The sequence below is a fragment of the Trachurus japonicus genome, chromosome 3 (genome assembly GCF_045865225.1).
Source record: "Trachurus japonicus isolate A0001 chromosome 3, Traja_1.0".
Classification (NCBI taxonomy): domain Eukaryota; kingdom Metazoa; phylum Chordata; class Actinopteri; order Carangiformes; family Carangidae; genus Trachurus; species Trachurus japonicus.
The window spans coordinates 16,980,737-17,000,266 of NC_140909.1; the positions used below are offsets into that span (position 1 = coordinate 16,980,737).

Here is a 19,530-nt window from a genome sequence, read left to right on the forward strand (position 1 = left end):
ATTGATGATTTTCATGCAGATTCTGGAGTTTTTTAAGGGCCTGTTTAGAGATGGCCGACAGAGATGATAATTTGCTCGGTCAAACTGAATCCAGAAAACAGTTTGTGTCATATCATGATGCCAATTACGGCAATCGGATGGTAAGAGAGTTAAAGAGTATCTTGGCACCAGACAGGGCCTCGCTGATCTCTGTGCCAGTAACATCCATGGGGTTTGTGAAAAATGTTGTACTTGTTGAACACGTGACCACAGATTCTGCCTTTTTTCCTCCTTCTGTGCCCCAGTTCAACTCCACTATCAACCACATTAATTACACTCTGTCACTGTAAAGGTTCTGAATGAACGACAGGGACATGATTATACAGTAATAAATTATATTGTAAACAATGACAGCGCTTGAACGTGTTGTCTTGCCCAGCAAGATGCTGTGATATCAGATATTAAAGCTGCACTGTCAACTGAACCACCTGTTGATCTGATTCTTATATCTTCCGTAAGAGGCTTACACAAATGTGATGGAGGGACATAGTAGCAAACGTCAAAAATTCATTAAACTGTAGACCCACTGGTGTCCCATTACAAATAAAATGACAGTGAAATGAAAAGGCAGCTCAGGGTAGGGTGAATTACAGCAAAGCTAGTCACATTACCAATGCTGACCCATGATGAAACCTAATGTTCAAATCAATAAAAAGTGATTTCCTCGTTTGCAATTATGTAGCCGTAACTGAGCTGTCTCTGCAGTTCATACCTTGTTGTCCAGCTAGGCCACTGGTGGTTCCACTGATAACCATTTCATCGTATTATTCGTTTATCTCCCTCTGCCCCCACTGCTTCCCCTTATCTCTTCCCCTCTTCCTGCTGTTTGTCTGATCATTCTTGAGGCTTGTCAAGGCCGATGGTACAGCGATTACAGTCTAAAAGAGAGAAACCAGAGAAATAATGTGGCTTTGTTCAGTTTGTTTGTGGGGGCGAAAAAACATTATCCAGAGATACACTGCCAGTCCAAAAAAATAAAGTCACACACTCCAATATTTCGTTGGACCGGCTACCGCATGCGTTTGCTGTGGCATCATTTCAATAAGCTTCTGCAATGTCACAACATTTATTTCCGTGCAGAGTTGCATTAATTTTTCACAACTTGTCATTGGGGTTAAGTTCTGGACTCTGTGGTCACATTGGACCACATTTCTTCTTTGAAGAAGATGTTTCCCCACTCTCCTTCCAGTTTGTAATAATGCGTTGTTGGACAGTTCTTAACCTAATTTTAGCAGTCTCAGAAATCTCCTTAGATGTTTTATTTGCTTGATGCATGCCAATAATTTGACCCTTGAAACCAATTAACATCTTCTCCACGACCACAGGATGTGTCTTCCGACATGGTTGTTTAAGAAATGAGACTGCATCAGTTAGGATTAAATAAGTTGTTGCCAGCTGAAACATAATCATCCATACAGTAATGATCCAATGGGACCTTTTAGTTAAATCCAAGTGGTGACTTGGGTACTACAACTGTGACTCTGAAACAGATGCAGATGATTTGTGGATTCATAAAATGCAGAATTTGTAGCATTTGAAAAATGTCTTCACATACTTGTAAATCATCATAAGTCCTGTCAGAATTTCCACAAAGTTGCTTTTGTTGTCTCCATTCAGTGGATAAGCTTTCAGGGCCAGTGTTTGAAGGGCATCGCTGAGACTTTTGCCCCATCATGAGAGAAAGCTTCTCATTCTGACAAATTTGGGTTTAACACTACACAATCACCAGAATGACTGCTTGTATCTGTTTTAGGATGCTGTTTGCCCTTTAAAGTTCTGTGAGGCTCTGACAACATGAATTACAGCCAATTGTGAGAAGAGTGTTTGGCTTTGCTCCAGCCTCTATCAACAGGAGGTCTGTGGAAGTGCTGGACTGATTGAGAAGGAGCCCAGAGCAATAACTGAGAAATTTACAGGCCCCAATAAAAATGTAGTGCGCCAATGGAGGCAGTTATTATACCCAAAATAAGATCAAAAATGTATTTTGCTTAAAAAAATAAAAAATAAATAATGATTGGCTTTAGATGCTTTTGTGAAAGGCTGCCTGAAATATTTCTTTTTTGCTTTAAGCGTGTTTCATAATCAGAATGTCTACTTGAATTGTTACCAGTACCAGCTGCAGGATACTGCAGGGGAGTGTCAACACAGTGCGCCAGACAAACACCTTTGCTCCTGCATGTGAACACATCTCACATAGGAACCAGATTCTGAACATCTGAGTCAGGGTCAGAAGCCAGCCGAGCAGATGAGGGGCTGTCTGTGTACTTCAGCCATGGCCCAGGTTGACCTCTGACCTTTAACCTTGCCCACCCCCCTGGACTGGCACAGAGGAGCCCTGTGTTCCCATTGGTCCTAAACAGGAGATGCTCTGTTGGGGAGGTCACAGCTCTCCTCCCCCTCTTTTCTTTGTATTTAGTCTTTGTGAATCACAGCAACGTTGAAACATCTATTTCCATCATAGCCCTACATTATTATTTAAATTTATATTTAACCATTTTTTTCTCTGAACAAAATGTGAACTGTGGAGTATCGTATAGCTCACTGGGTTGAGCAGGCGCCCCTGTCAATTAAAGACAGAAAAGCCCAAAAAATAAAAGAAATGTGCACACTGCATCAACACATCACCTTTCAAGTTTATAATGATTTCAGAGCTATTTTACTAAAAAAACAGCCACCTGCTATGGAGTAAAATAGCACTATCAGGTTGAGAGTGGACAAAAACAATAAATTGCGGTCTACTCTGGACAGTTTAACAATCAGCTGAAATTCACTATAAACCTCCATAAAACCCAGGGGAGCTGCAGATTATCTGTAGATTCATCGCACCCTTTCACATGGACGTGCTAGTTTTTAGTTATGTGCTCTAAGAATTTTTATTCCAACCACCATTTATTATAGTTTTCAGCCTATAATAAACAATTTTAGAATGATTCAGATCAGAACCTAGTGAGATGTGTGCATTACATAACTATGAACAGATGAAGGAGCAGGTTGAGAGCTTTTCTCTCTCTTTTTCTCTGACCAGTATGTTGTTTAAGATATTTCTGTGATTGAGTGTATGCGTGGACCGTGGTACGATATGGAGCACATTATTAGTTGTGAACAGTGAAGGACCCTTGCTGACTTCATCTTGAGAGTATAACAAGCTAGAAATTGCTTTGCTGCGTGCGTGTATATATATGTATGTGAGACTGAAGATGTTTGTTCAGTCTCTCGCTTGATGTTTTTGTCACCAGCGTGGAAACAGATTATAGAAGTGCAGTTTTTAAACGGCAGTCTCATGAAAGAGATTGTGGAGAATTGCTTCTCCACCTCCAGTTGTTGTAGATTGCTTTGTTCCCACCTTTAAAGGTTTTCGCCCAGAATATTCTCTGAGACGTTGTCTTTGTCTGGTCCAGCTGGGACCAGATGGGCCATTTTCAAAAAGTGATAAATTTGTTGTCGGCTCTTTTGTTTTATGAAGCATAACAATGGTTTCTCCGGCACAAATTAGCACTTCTTCACATTCATAAAATTTCATTGTTTATGGGGAAATCATTTTGTGCGTAAGATATAAGCGGTTTGAGGTTGTTCTTTTTCTTGTGGTGCGAGTGAAAAAGATGTTGCGTTGTTGATGTTGTGTTCTATCAAGCAAATAATTCATGCCACAGTGGATTAGTCAAATTCAAAAATCTTCTATTATCATATCTGCCAAAAAATGTTTATCAGGCTATGAGTATAAAGTGCATGTGCCCTCTGTATAACAACAGAGAAGCCATTACTCTCCTCCAACATCTGGCTCATTTATCACACTCCATGAGTTTCCTCACCGTGCTGAAGTTCTGGACCACTTGGCCTCGTGTCATGCAATAAACTTAACCTCCTCTTTCTGTCCCTGATCTGTGTGCAGGTGTATCCGCAGCCCCTGCCCAACACTGCCTGCCAAGATGGTGGCGTTATCGCTGAAAATCTGCATTCGCCAATGCAACGTTGTGAAAACGATGCAGTTTGAGCCCTCCACAGCCGTCTACGATGCCTGTAGGATCATCAGAGACAGAGTTCCAGAGGCTCAGACTGGACAGGGTGAGAATGATGTAAAAGAAACTTTACAGTAGCAGGGCACTGGACATAATGCAAGATTACATCTAAATGTATATTATTTCACTAGAATTTACTAAGGTTCTTATTATGCATTGTTATTGGTCAGGAGGCTCTAAGAATCAGGATGAAGACATTACTGGTTGTGACTTAGACCAGAGCAGCAGACCAAAATATGTGATATAGTGCAATAGTTAGGAAGCCAACATTTCTTTACAACAGGTTTATATCTTATACCTGTTTAAATGTCACTTTGACTGTTTAGGAAATGGTTTTTGTGGGGGTCACAAACTGGTGCAGATGCACTGGATTCAATAAGCAAAAACACAAAACATAAAGATTTAAGAAAGTTCTTTGAAAGTTTGTCTGTCTTGTCAAACCACTGACATAATATGATAAACTAATGTTAGGACCAGACTACATAGTATTTTTGTGTTGTGTTATATTATGTGTCATATAGGAGGATATTCTAGACACATGGCTGACTACCTGTTTGTCTGATCAGTCAAAGTTTTCCAGACTTGTTGTTATTTATATACAGTACAGTAGGTAGTCACAGGGAGGTGGCAGGACCGTTATTGCATCATCTGCAACATCATCATTCCTCTTCTCTGCTTCACTATGTTGTGCATTGGGGGCATGTGTTTTTTTTCCCATCAGCCAACATCACCAAACCTGTTATAAGGAGAAGCAAAAAAAACTAAGACATCACATTTCTGATATCTCCCCAGCTTCAGACTATGGTCTGTTTCTATCTGATGAAGACCCCAGAAAAGGTATCTGGTTGGAGTCTGGAAGGACACTGGACTACTACATGCTCCGCAATGGGGTAAATATATCAACGTGTTTTAAACCTCTCGTGCAAAAACAAGCCAAAAATGACTGTTACTGTTAGCAAAGGTGTAATTGAACACTTGAAGAGGAAGACACATACACACACACACACGCATACATATACACACACACACATTCCACACACATTCCCACGTTCCCCGATGTGTGAATGAAACCCTAGAGAATAGCATTGGCCTGCACAAACTAGGCAATAACACACACTCAAGCTCATTGTATTATCTTGAAAAGACACACACACACACACACACACACACACACACACACACACACACACACACACACACACTCTTCTCATATCCTGAACAGATTTGAATTTGGAAGAGATTAAAACAGTATTTTGATAAAGAATACTAATTCAACAAACGGAAATTAAAAAAAAGCACTTTTGGAAACAGCCGGAAATAAAGATGTTGTACAAAATAATTTTCGTGCAATTCATACATAGGAGTAGCCTAGAAATCTAGACGCACCCTAGCGGTTTTTGAGTCTCGAACACCGATTGTGTTCACCAATCAGAGCGCTCTATCTGTTTAGAGAGTCATTGGGCGGGCTTAACGCGATGGCGACGTAGATTTTAATTGGCTTGTCAGGCTAACGTCATCCTGCTCTTTGCTCTGATTAGTCGTAGCGCTACCCTATTGCATGCAGAGGCAGTTTGAAAGACAGCCTTCATCCCGCCCCCTGGATTGAGCCGATGTCTACCGGTCGTTTCCAGACTAGACATTTTAGTGATATAGTCTGGCTTGTCAGGCTAACATAGGAGTAAAAGACGAAAAAAAACAAAAAAACGGTTAAATAGAACAAGAAAGTAAAAGCACAGGATAAAATTGGATATCAAGAAAATGGGGAAACATCAAAGGGAGTTTTCAAAAGTGAGTTTAAAGAAGTGCCCCAGCCAGCTGTAGATCTGCTGCCAGCGTGTTTTAAACTCTCTGATCCCTGCTGCCAAAGGCCCAACCGACGTTGGCTCTCCATGTACCCATGTAGCTCTCTGGTTTTGGTTTTGCAGCCCTAAATGGTTTCTCTTCCTCAAATCTACCAAAGGCAACCCAGGTAGAAGGCATGACTGTGACCAATTATTCTGAACCAAATCTCTCCTCATTGTTGTGATTGGGAGGGAGCAGCGGGCTGTGATAGGCAGCCGTTAAATGAGGTTTTCTGGCCTATATTCTCCCCTCGCTCCACGCAACCTGGATACATTTGATCATTTTCTCAGTGGGTACTTATAGCCTTTCACCCTCTCTCCCCATCTCTCTCCCTCTTTTGAGTTTTCTCTTACATTTAATACTTGAATTCCTTTCTTATTGACTCTGTTTTTTTCTTCTCTTCTCTGTTATCTTTGAGCAGGATATCCTTGAATATAAGAAGAAGCAGAGGCCCCAGAAAATCAAAATGTTGGATGGCGCCATTAAAACCATCATGGTGGACGATTCCAAAACAGTGGGAGAGCTGCTTGTGACTATCTGCAGTAGAATAGGTACAGAGTTTTTTTTCACCAGCCCGGATGGCCATCCCAGATTTGATCTCATTTGCTCTTTATTGTAAATTAAAAATGAAAACAGTGTCACAATCGAAAAAAATATTTAAATCAGATCATATTGATATCATTTACTCACCCTGGTTTATCTGTTGGAATTTATTCTCAATTGCATAAATCTGTCCTCCCAGTTCTGGTATACTGTAATAATAGATATAATGTAAAACATTTTTTTATTGCTTTCGTTTGTGCACAGGAACCTTTGCACACACATGCTCATAAAACATTAAAGGTACAGTATGTAAGAAATCTAAAGCAACTGGCCGTAAAATCCTCCTAATATGTCACAGAGACTCAGGAATAATGTTCATATAACATGATGAACTCACCAACAACAATAGTACAGCCAGAGTATTCGCATTAAAAATCTTTTTTTGCAGACTGCAAATCATGTTTATGTTTTGAATTTACGAGTTCACATGTTGCGCCACCTAGCCCTCTCTCCTAGTCACGGCAGCGTCAGCGGCATTTCAGCCTCCGGTCTGGTCCACTGAGCTGCCGCTACAACTGGAAGAAAAAATGAGATCGCTGTGTTTTGAATTAGACTGCAGTAACCGTTTTTGGCCACATTCTTACATATTGCACCTTTAAGAAAATGGTCCTTCAGTGCAAATGCCACAATGTCCACAATGACACTGATGTTTGATTCCAGGCATCACCAACTATGAAGAATACTCTCTGATCCAAGAGACAGTGGAGGAGAAGAAGGAGGATGGGATGGGTACGCTGAAAAAAGACAGGACATTGCTGCGAGACGAGAGGAAGATGGAGAAGCTGAAAGCCAAACTACACACAGACGATGAGTGTGAGTAGAGTAGAGTTACATTTGTCTTAACGGCGCAGTGGACAGTTGTTATCTGAAAGAGAAATGGGACATATTGGCCTGCCCTGGACGGTCTTTAATATTTTTCCTCTTGTGTGATAGGGAAAAAAAAGAGAAACACATTAACAAATTATGACCTAAATCACACCTTTAATTTAACAGTGCCCTAAACCGATGGACTACATGCGTCAAGGACAAGAAGAATTTTTGACAGCAAACACTGTGAGAGTGTTGTCATTGATGAAACTTTAACCTGACAATTTCAATTCATTAGAAACAATTAAGAAAGACACTTCATTCGTATACAACTCACTGCTGTAAATTAACATATTGTAAAGTAACCCTGTTCCTAACCTGTAGATGTAGGGGTTATATGTCTGATGCCTGTGGCTGTGTTCTTACAGTGAACTGGCTGGACCACAGCAGGACATTCAGAGAGCAGGGCGTGGATGAGAACGAGACGCTTTTGCTCAGACGCAAGTTCTTCTACTCGGACCAGAACGTGGACTCCAGGGACCCGGTCCAACTCAATCTGCTTTACGTACAGGTCTGACTTTGCCTTTTTTTTTTAGTTTTCCTGGAGGCTGTTGTAGAAGATGCTCTTTCACCGTTAGTTATTGGTGAAGAAGCAAATACAGAGATATTCTGGTACAGTTTCAATGCCTCAAGCTAAATCCGACATGTTTAATAGAGTTGATGGCACATCATCGCTCCAACCAGTTCAAATGTACAAAGAGCTAAGAACCCCACAGTAAGAGAATGTAAACCAAGAAATTGACCGAACCATCCATTTCTTCATCGTCAGCTAATGGTGAGAAGCAGCTACAAAAATGTGCAGTGGCAGATGTCTTTTAGATAAATAAAGAAAGGTCAGACTGTGAAGCCATAATAAAGGGCTTTCTAAATCCACTTTCTTTTACTTTTACCCAATTAATTAGAGTCTGTTTTGTCTTTCAGGCTCGAGATGATATCCTGAACGGGTCTCACCCTGTGTCATTTGACAAGGCCTGTGAGTTTGGAGGAATTCAGACCCAGATCCAGTTTGGACCTCATATTGAGCATAAACACAAACCTGGATTCTTAGAGTAAGTGGCTATCCCACAGGATACAATGGGATTTGCAATGATAATAGTTCCTCCATTTATTCCACATCTGGCTGAAACTTAAATGACTCAAATTTTCTAAAAAGTACTAATAGAAATATTTGTATTTATTTCATAGTTGGAGCATTTGGAGTTTATGTAAATGATTATTTTTTGTTTGGGTTTTAAAGCTGTAGCAGAAAAAAAAGATAACTTGTACCTGGTGTCATTTTCCTTTTAGCCTGAAGGAGTTTCTACCCAAAGAATACATTAAACAGAGAGGATCTGAGAAGAAAATCTTCCAGGTGAGGTCACACTGTTCTCTGGATAAGCTTATTGGATATTTGTGCAGCAATAAAACAGCTGCTTGATATATGCTGTTGTGTATCTAACTTAATCTGCAGGATCACAAAAACTGTGGAGAAATGACAGAGATTGAAGCAAAAGTGAAATATGTCAAACTGGCACGGTCTCTGCGGACATACGGCGTCTCCTTCTTCCTGGTAAAGGTAAGTTGAAAACATACTAATGAAGCACCACTGCACCATTTTATTCAAAAAGAATATCATTCACTCTCAGAGAGAAAAGTCTAGCCTGAAGACTCATGCCTTTTTAAATAAATTTAGTTAGGGGGGAAAAAAACGGGGGAAGCAGATTTTTGGAATTAGTTTAACTGTAGTCGGAGCCTTTTATCTCCTGAGTGTGAAATCTGCTCTGTGGGCTCACTGTTAACTGGATCAAAGGGTTGAAGGCACTCGCCAGCAGGTGAGGAAATTGTTTGTATCCACCTGAACTTTCAAAGCTTCTGGTGTTCTTTTGTTATCCAAATTTTACTTTTGCCATGGCCTTGAAAGTCAAAGTAGTCATGTTTATTAGTGGCAGTTGTAATACTTTTTTTTCTCCCGATTCTGAGCCATCTAAATCAAATGGTGTTCATTACAGACAGGCACTGACAAGACAATGTTTTGGAAAAATACAGCATGCAGTATAGATTTACCTTTTCCGTGTAAAGACAGAAAAATATTGTCCACTTTCCCCTAGTCCTTTTAGTTCTGAGCAGCAGAGCCACATTCAGAGTAAGAGGAGTCAATATCAATGCCGCAATCCTTTGATATTCGTGACTAATTTGAAAAATCTATGCTATGATTTCTGAGTATTCAGAATGTGGGCAATCAAGGTAAGAGGGAAACAACACAGGAAAACCAAAAATCAACCTTTTACAGAGCTGTTTTGATACATCAAATAATTCATTCCTCTTTACAAATGTAGAAACATAGAAACAGACAAATGTACACAAAGGAAGCCGAGCCCTGTGGGATTTGCGTGCCGTACATTTTCCTTCATAGATCTCTTACATCTCTTTCTGTGTCTGCCTTGCTCACTGACACACACACATACAAACACGCAGCTGCAGCAGCTCGTCCACAGGGAATTCAGCGTGCTCCTGGATGGAAACCAAACGTTGTCTGTGCAGCCAAGTGTGGCACTGAGATTATTTCAGAGCGAGCGGGGAGGAAGTGGAGTGAACGGGGGAGACTGGGAGGCATCTCGCAGGCAAAGCTGGGACAAAGAAGTCCCAACTGCCAGCAGATGCAGGCTGATAGGAGCAATTTGCTGATTGCCAGTTGTACTACCTGTGGAGCTGCTTTTTTTTTCTTCCTTCTTATCCCTCACATCATCTGTCGCCAAGAAGACATCCTATGAAGTCAATGGAAACTTCCCCGTGTGCATCGATAAATTGCTTTCCACTTGTCACCTTTTCTGAGTTTGCGGCCAAGCTCTTTGAGAAAATTAGATTGTTTCTGGTAATTGTTTGAAAAAAAAAAAAAGTCACTTTTGCTGCTGTTATTGACACTCTGCCAGACAGTTCCTGCCCTCAGTAGCTTTCAGCACCAGAGGATAAGAGCAAACATGAAATCTAAAAAATACAAACTCTATTAAACTGGAGCTCACCTCGTCAAGTCTTCATTTGCACTTGTTTGCACATTCCCCAATTCTGTGAGTCCACACAGTAATCCACCTGCTATTCCTTTCCTACTTCTCGTCTTTGGATCCGTGTTTCCCTCGATCGCTTTGACATCTTATCTGCTCACCTTTTGTCTTGTCCGTCGTCGTCAGGCGTAACCCATTGGAGCAGAACAATCTTAAAAATAACCCTGGAAAAAAAAAAATCTGCCTATAGTCCCCCTAACCCATAACCCCCGGAGGCCCCGGAGAGTTTACAGGCCTTCCAGGACTTTTACACAACTCACCTCTTTGCCCTCACGTCACAGCCGATCGCGTTCTGTCCATCTGCTCGCCGACCGCCGCTCCTGAAGAAACGTTTGCTCTTGCCGTGCGAGATAAAAAGGGAAAGAAAGTCCACTGTGTGCCGCCTCAGAGAGCAGCTGCAGTATGGAGAGGTTTAGTGAATACAGGGGGGAAGTTGAGAGTTGTTGACAGGCAGATAAAGACACGATTAAGACATCATCAGACATTTTAATTACTTACTCAGAGCTGTTTTTTTTTGTTACTGGTTAGACAGATGAATACCCATCATGGCAGATCAGTGTGACGGCGAAATTAGAGTTTCATGCTGTGAGGCTGACGATTTTTTTTTTTCTTCGCCTTTAAAGGCAGAGGAACATGAAAATTAAAGAAAATAAATATGGGCAGAATTGTTCACTGCAAGGAATTAAAGTGACATCTAAAATGATGTGTTTGCCTTGTGAGTTGAGCGTCTTTGCGGTCGATTGTCTGTTTTTAATCTATTTTTTCTACTTTTATTTATACAACATGGTGTTAAGAAAAGTAAGGTTTGCTGAAGTGTGTGAATATAATGAGGCAGGGAGAGCAGAGGGACTGCATGTAGTAAATATAAATTGAGGAGAGGGACATTTAAACATACAATGAGTCATATTATGCAAGACCCACATTTGGCATCCCGTAATTGAGACTAATGGCGAGCTGTGACTTCCAGGAAAAGATGAAGAGCAAGAACAAGCTGGTGCCGCGGCTCCTGGGGATCACCAAAGAGTCTGTGATGAGAGTGGACGAGAAGACCAAAGATGTGGTTCAGGAGTGGCCACTTACCACCGTGAAGAGGTGGGCAGCGTCGCCCAAGAGCTTCACCCTGGTAAGACAAACACACACACTCTCACTCACACACACACACACACACTCTACATTCACAGCAGAGATTTAATGAGAAACCCGCAACAGCTGACTGGAGGCTGATAGCATTCCTTTTTTATTTTGGCACTGCTGGCTTAGTTATTTCACCCGTTTTCCCTTGTATTCATTCAGCTCACACTGAGCACAATATCGGCAGTGGAAAATGAGTGCGACAGGCTCAGTGTAAACCCAACTCCTCCTGCAGTGGCCACAAAACAGTCGCTGTCGTGCTCGGTCTGCCTGTTTTTTCATTCCCTCGTGCACTTCAGTTATTGAATAGACTCTTTTGTCTTCCTTGTCAATATCCTGTGTCCCACCTTTGTGTCAGCACCCGGTCAATAAGCAACATGGATTTAATCTTGCAGATCTGGTAGACTCACTGTCTCTGGTAAATTAACAGGACCTCTGTTTCTCACTGTTAATTTAGCAGAGTGCTGCCAAGGATTTGTGATTTGATTTGTCATTCACATAGAGGTTTTGAGCTGCAGGGTCTGATCAGGTGGAAGATTGATTGCCAATTTACCAATATGAAAGGCACAGACTAGTTTTTTTTCTCATACACAGCATATACTGTGCATGTATAGAACTGGAGAACTTTGCAAAGTTATACTGTGAAAAAAGTGTTCATATCTGAGATGTCTCTGTGTGTATGTTGCAGCAGTCTGATGCCACACAGTGCAATGTGTCATACAGTACTGAAACTAGCTGGCCTCATGGATTCACATTAATCCTCATAGTAAATCCTCAGTCTGTGTACACCACAAATACTGCAGTGGTAACTTTCCTTACAGTCCAGTATAAAATGCAGGTTTTAAATGTGTTTGTATGTGTGTGTGTGTGTGTGTGTGTGTGTTCCTTTTAGGACTTTGGGGAGTACCAGGAGAGCTACTACTCGGTGCAGACCACTGAAGGAGAGCAGATCTCCCAGCTCATTGCCGGCTACATCGATATCATCCTCAAAAAGGTGACACATCTATCTGTGGAGACACAGATGAATGATAATGAATCTTTATCATCCTGTGGCAGATAGTCTCAGATCTGTTGATGTTTGATGCACCCTGGCTAAGTGCCTAAGTGCAGTGGAATAAAAAAAAAAAGCCCCAGGGCAGCTGGGCTCATGGAGCACAGGCGCCCTTACTGTGTACACTGTAAGAACTCTCGAATAGCCGACCTTTTATCATTAAGTGCCACCTTCAGAAGCATTAACACTTGTTAAATCATGAGTTTAAGTGACCTAAAATTATGAGTGGAATTAGTGTAAGCTTATTAGTGTTCAATGCTTCACAGCATGAATCTTGAGCCTCACTTCTGTATCAGAAAACTGGACCTGCAGACTTGAATACAGTATGTGACACATTTATGTCATATGATGTTTTAGTCTCCATAACCTTCATCTGGAAGGTCCTCAACCTAAAAATGAGACCAAAACTGTGTCAACATGAGATTATTTTCTGCTTTCTTGGACCCAGATTTACTTTTTCTTTTCATTTTTGAGGCCTTTATCACCTTTTGTGCTTTTCTCTCTTCTGCAGAAGCAAAGCAAGGACCGTTTTGGATTAGAAGGTGATGAAGAGTCAACCATGCTTGAGGAATCGGTGTCGCCGAAAAAGTATGTGAATAAGTGTAACTGATAAAGCATGGTTACTCTCTTAGCCATGCTTGCAGCAGGGCATCTTGTCACAGTTGCAGACAGTTGTCCTGGTTCTAGTACAGAAATAGACCCAGTGGCTGTCAAACTTGCTGTTATATGATGAATCCCCTCTGATCCTGGCAATGCTTTACCGTGTCCTAGTCCACTATAAACTGTGGTATGATGATGGTTCCTCCGTCAGCACAGGAGCAGCAGCAGCACAAAGTTATTGCACATTATTCTAACAAAACACAATATCAGACCAGGTCCTTTTTCAATTTCCGCCTCACTACTGCCCTCCACCACCGCTCACACATCCATCCCCAGGACCTCATTTCATCACATGAGCACTTCATCTTTATATATAGCTGGACTTTATCCTGAAAGATAATCATTATGTGAGAAGATTTTGCTGCACCGGACGAGCAAAGCCTCTATCAGAACATTTCCTGTGTATTAGCTCATTTATCCACAGTGGACTCTGGGTGTGTAACTGAAGCCATTTTTCCTGTCGAGCCTCAATTGATATTGCTTTCGTGCTTTCAACTGAGAGAGTATTTGCTGCAATTGTTATTGTATTTTCTTCCCCCCTTTTTGCTCTTATCTGGGCTTGTGCACAGTGCCAAAGGCAAAAGTCTTTAATACTGCAAACACAAGCCAAACTCTGGAAGGCCTTATCTGAGGGGAAAAACAAAACAAAAAAACAGAACAAAGCTTTGTATTCCAGAAGTACACAGTGGGAAGACTCAGCTGTGTCAGTCTGCTTTGTGGCAGTGGCCCTGTGTCACAAAATGCACACAACTGCACTGCCTAGTGTTACATTTCTCTCATAAAGGAACTCACACACCAGAAAAATGCTCTTTTTCCCTCTTTATGTTCTTTTCTGTCATAATGTAGATGTCAAATACACTGATATTCGTTTTTTTTTTTAAGTAGGCACTTTGTCTCTTTTAAGACTGATTTCTTAGGGCTTGTCAGAACTTCTGTTTGCACCACAGATGTGATGAGTGACTATCCATAAATATTCATAGATACCATATGAACCGTGTGACTGTTGGCCTACCCGCAGGTCGACCATCCTTCAACAGCAGTTTAATCGTGTCGGCCGGGTGGAGCACGGGTCAGTGGCTCTGCCAGGTGTGATACGCTCCGGCTCCATTGGCACAGAGTCGCTCAGCATGGGCACCATGCCATCTGCTCAACAACAGATCACAATGGGTCAGATGCACCGTGGGCACATGCCACCACTGGTAAGACCAGGGCTGCAGAAAGAGGCCCCTCCGTATGATAATTAAAGTTAGCCGTTTTTATGTGGCAGCAGAAGACAGATGTGTCATCATGTTCCACTATGTCATGTTTTTTCCCCTTCCCTGTGGCTGCCTCCTGTAAATGCAAACAATCAGCATCGTGGGTTGGGATGGGAGTGTCATCCTCCCCACCGATCAGTTACTTTAAAAGTCACTGCAGGCTGTTTTCTGTAAGAAACTCAATCTGTTTATTTCCCTGTGTGTTTAGAGCTCCGCACAGCAGGCTCTGATGGGAACCATCAACACCAGTATGCAAGCTGTGCAGAAAGCCCAGATTGACCTGGGAGAGGTTGATGATCTGCCACCCTTAGGACAGGACATGGTAATATATTCCATCTATGGTCATTTTTAATAAGTGGTATCCATTCATGATACCAGCCATGACAAAAACTAACCGATAGCCTTGGTGTAACGACATTCATGCATGTTATGTGATCTATTTCTGTCTGTGTATCCAGGCATCCAAGGTGTGGATCCAGAACAAGATGGATGAATCAAAGCATGAGATCCACTCTCAGGTCGACGCAATCACTGCAGGAACAGCCTCCGTGGTGAACCTCACAGCTGGTCAGTGGCACTGGCATGACTCAGCAGGATATATTGTTCTTTGGGCTGTGCATTAGCAGGGATTTTATTTATTCCAAGAATAAAATCATTTATCTCTACAGCTTTACAGCAAAGCAGGGATACACAATACATTTTATTGGAATTCATTCAAAGCCAACCAGGGAGAGTGAATATTAGGGATACTGTTCTGTGCAGAGCTCAAACTATCTGGCCAATTAGTGACTTTAAAGCTGAACCTTTGCATCTGTCTGGTGCTCATTAAGATAAAGTCTTATAATTTCCTTATTCCCTGCTGTGTTTTGGTGAATATTGGGTGGCTGTTGGTTAAAAGCAAATGTGTCAGTTTAGTCACTTCTTAATTTGGAACTTAATTTTCCAATGGCTTCTTCTTCTTCCCACCCTCAGGCGATCCCACTGACACTGACTACACAGCGGTGGGCTGCGCCATCACCACCATCTCTTCCAACCTGACTGAAATGTCAAAGGGTGTGAAACTGCTGGCTGCGCTGATGGAGGACGACGTGGGAGGAGGCAACGACCTAATGAAGGCTGCCAGGACGCTAGCAGGGGCCGTGTCTGACCTGCTGAAGGCCGTGGAGCCGGCCTCCGGAGAGGTGAGCAAACGAAAACCGCAAAGCACCTGAGATAATGATTACGGATAATATTCAACTCCTCGTTGAATTGTCAGTCTCCGTCCATCACCACTGACGGAAGCAAATCGCATTGATCTCGCTGTTACAATGGCCCCTGTCAGTGGGTGGGGTATGTTAGACAGCAAGTGGACTTTTAGGCCTTGAAGTTGATGTGTTGGAAGCAGAAAAATTGTTAAAATGTAAAGGGTAAGGATCTGAGGAACTTTGACAAGGGCTGAATTGTGAGAGCATCTCCAAAACTGGATGACCCCAGCTGTGGTTATTCATGGTGGTCTAAGGAAGGACAGTCAGTGAACCAGTGACAGGATCATGGGAGCGCAAGACTCACTAATTTGTTTTGAGAGCAAGGGCAGGTGTACTGTAGTATAAACTGATGACGGTTGATATTAAAGGGGAACTATGGAAGTTCGGTCACTTTTCCGCTGAGTTGCTAACCCTCCTCTCCTCCATGTGCATTTGTTTTCAACAAAGCCGGTGAGAAATCAATCCATGGAGCGGTGGATAACGTTATTTATCATGCACCATGTTACCATGTGTGTATCTGTTTAGTCTTATCTATCATAAACAAGAGATTACGGGTAACGGGGCGCGTTACGTTTGTGTGGCGGTGCCGCAGAGACGAGAGCTGGGACACCGGGTCGGAGGCTCTGATCTTACAAGGTTGGTTTTCAACCAAGAGATGCTAGGTGGAAGGCAGAGAGCCACATTGATTTAACCAGCACTAGTACTCTGAAGCTGTTTAATTCAAGTAAAAATGTAGAATAGTTAACCTAAAAATCCTGCATAGTTCCTCTTTAATGCTGCAATGAAAGTTAGTGTTGGTTGTGGCTGGAGACCAGTCAGGGTGCCCATGCTGAACCCCGTCCACCACCAGAGACATTCTACAATGGGCATGTTAGCATCAGGAATGGATCACAGATCAGTGGAAGAAGGTGTCCTGGTCTGATGAATAATGTATTCTTTTACATTGTGTTGGACAGCTCACGATGCATGTGCTATATCGCTTACCTTACTCTGACATGTACCACCCACCTTCACCTTAGGACATACGCCTCATGAAAACAGTATTCACTGTAGGCAGGATAATGGGCTCTGCCACCCTGCAAAAATGGTCCTGGTTCAGGTTTGACGAACACAACAGCTCAAGTTCAATGTGTTGACTTGGCCTCCAAATTCCCCAAATTTCAAACTAACTGAGTATCTGTGGGATGTGGTGGACTATGGAGGTCCCACCTCACAGCTTATTGATCTGTTTCTATAACACATTGGTGTCAGATACCACAGCACACAGGTGTTCTACAGTCCAGGCCTCAATGGGTCAGAGCTGTTTTGGTGGCAAAAGGGGGAAGTAATGTTATGTCTGCTTTGTCTATTTCAGATTTGTGAGTTTCTCCTAATTGTTCTCTTGAAAGTGTCAAATTGAAATTTTCTCTTCTGTATTCCTTACATCTTGAAGGCCAACATAGCCAATAAAGTACGAAGGACACAATAATAGAGCATGTAGTTATTGTGTTAACTGAAAAACGCCACAAACGTCTTTTGTTCTGTCCGAACTGATGGGCTAAAATGTTAATTAAATTTCCCAGGGAGGAAGTCTATCCAGAGACAATGTATCGTCTCTTAATAATACAACATCTTTCATGCTCTTCCAAATCACACCTAATTATATCAGGGTCTGATACATCTGCTGGCTACCTCCAGGCTCCAGCTAAGTGAATTGTTCTGGTCAGTCTGGACAAGGGCCTCAGGCTTAGGCTGAGCTGATTGGCAGGACTTTCACTGTAGTTTCTAAGTACTGCAGAGGATGTTTGGTGAATCAGTCACTCACACGATAATGCTGCTGTGCATCTACTTCAGCTGCAGGACTGTTATGCTCTCACCAAGGTCTATTAGCAGCTTGTTTTTGTTTTGCTGGTGGAAGAACCATTCAGAAGTTAATGTAGTGTACAGAGCTGGGCTGGTAATCTGCATAATGCACAGGTTTATCTATCTTAGGGACAACTCTAAGGTTTTCTTGTTAATGTGGCCTGTAGGTTAGTTACAAAAAGAGATAAAGGCTGTTCTGGTGCAGCCATTGTACCACTTTGTGTTAGAATAAAATAACTAAACATGTCCAGCAATTTGCACAATGATTTGGATATACTCAAAACTGCATGTTAACTGCAGTCAGAGCTTAAAAACACGGACCTCCATCACAGTTATGAGTCTCATATGACACACTAACGCTCGTAAACTACTGCCATACCTCAAGATACAGGATCTGATGCTGTTTCCAGCCAGGCGTCTAAATGCAGTGTCACATTCTGATGGTTCTCTCTCTCTGTCCCTCCCCCCTCTCCCTCTGCGTGTGTTTGTGTGTGTGTGTGTGTGTGTGTGTGTGTGCAGCCCAGACAGACTGTGCTGACAGCAGCAGGCAGCATCGGTCAGGCCAGTGGAGACCTCCTGCGCCAGATTGGAGAGAGCGAGACAGACGAGAGGTTCCAGGTAACTCGGCACCCACTCCATTCATCATTATCAGAGAAAACTCAATGCTCAGGCTCTGACACTCACTTAATCAAAAACACACCGCAACCAGTGGAATGTGGTGGGAATGTGTTCAAGTTGTATCAAATTGATTTTTCATATACAGACTTTTTTTTTCTCATATATAATTTTTTTTTCAGCTTTTCCAGCCAACCAGCTTGTGTTTTTCTTGTTAACTCATACTTGGCTGAATCCGGGCTGTTACACAGTAATACGGTATTAGTCAAGGTTATACATCAACACTGTTCCTCCTTGCCTGTCACCTCACACTGGAGAGTCTTTCAGTGTTTGACAGTAATTCAGCGATGATGAATTATACAGATGTTCAGCAGGTGAAAGTTTTTTTTTTTTTAATAAGGTTAGACTGTGCTTTGAGTGTATGTGTGTGGTATGCAAATAAGCAAACACTATGGCTTTTTCCTGGTCAAAATGAAATGAGATGGCAGTTTGATGTCATATTTCTGTGAAATTACCTTATGTCCTGCATCTGCCTTCTTTCAGCTCAATTACACACAATTACAGACATGATTCTATGGCACAGAGTTGTACTGAATGATGAGTTTACCTCTTTACCTGCACCATCCAGATGCTAGTGCCACAATCATTTTGTGAGAATGCGCTCGTTAATGTTACGGGACAGACCGATACCGACCATTAACCATGTTTTTCCTGCTTGTTTGCTGCCCGTTTTTTGTGCAGGACGTCCTGATGAATCTGGCCAAAGCAGTGGCCAACGCTGCAGCCATGTTGGTTCTGAAGGCCAAGAACGTGGCCCAGGTCGCAGAGGACACGGTGCTTCAGAACCGGGTCATCGCCGCCGCCACTCAGTGTGCCCTGTCCACCTCCCAGCTGGTGGCGTGTGCGAAGGTACAGCAGAATGGCTGTCGGGCATTTGTGAAAATGATCTGTATAAACCTTCCACGTCAGTCTTTATATAAAATGGGTTCCAAAAATGTGAATTCATTATATTATATATAATAATAATAATAATAATAATAATTTAAAAAAATATATATTATATTATATATTAGATGTTACGCACAAGAGTGTAATGGTTCTCCGTTTATTATGTCACATCTGTGTCTGATTTGGATATTACCAGTGGTGTCGGGACGCTGCTTGGAAAGCTATTGTTAAAGCTATTTGGTTGAGTGCTTGACAGTAATTCCCCAATTGCTGTTTGAGTCTGTCTCGGTGTCGCAGTGAGGTTTGGTAAACAGACATTAATATCCTCAAACATCTGAATCACCTACAGCTCATCTGCAGCTAAAGGAAATAATTTTG

General features: G+C 42.1%; 1 protein-coding gene across 1 annotated transcript in view; it reads left to right on the forward strand.

Annotated features, from left to right (window-relative positions):
• LOC146989828 (talin-2) overlaps nt 1-19,530 on the forward strand; it is a 90,853-nt gene that overhangs the window by 37,621 nt on the left and 33,702 nt on the right. Inside the window, exons 3-19 of the mRNA XM_085764248.1 lie at nt 3,929-4,101; nt 4,848-4,945; nt 6,319-6,448; nt 7,161-7,313; nt 7,736-7,878; nt 8,289-8,416; nt 8,655-8,718; nt 8,818-8,922; nt 11,373-11,528; nt 12,429-12,530; nt 13,099-13,175; nt 14,266-14,446; nt 14,712-14,825; nt 14,962-15,070; nt 15,476-15,684; nt 18,109-18,207; nt 18,946-19,113. Of these exons, the coding sequence (XP_085620374.1) occupies nt 3,966-4,101; nt 4,848-4,945; nt 6,319-6,448; nt 7,161-7,313; nt 7,736-7,878; nt 8,289-8,416; nt 8,655-8,718; nt 8,818-8,922; nt 11,373-11,528; nt 12,429-12,530; nt 13,099-13,175; nt 14,266-14,446; nt 14,712-14,825; nt 14,962-15,070; nt 15,476-15,684; nt 18,109-18,207; nt 18,946-19,113 (2,172 nt within the window). The 5' untranslated portion in view covers nt 3,929-3,965. The remainder of the gene's footprint in view (nt 1-3,928; nt 4,102-4,847; nt 4,946-6,318; nt 6,449-7,160; nt 7,314-7,735; nt 7,879-8,288; nt 8,417-8,654; nt 8,719-8,817; nt 8,923-11,372; nt 11,529-12,428; nt 12,531-13,098; nt 13,176-14,265; nt 14,447-14,711; nt 14,826-14,961; nt 15,071-15,475; nt 15,685-18,108; nt 18,208-18,945; nt 19,114-19,530) is intronic.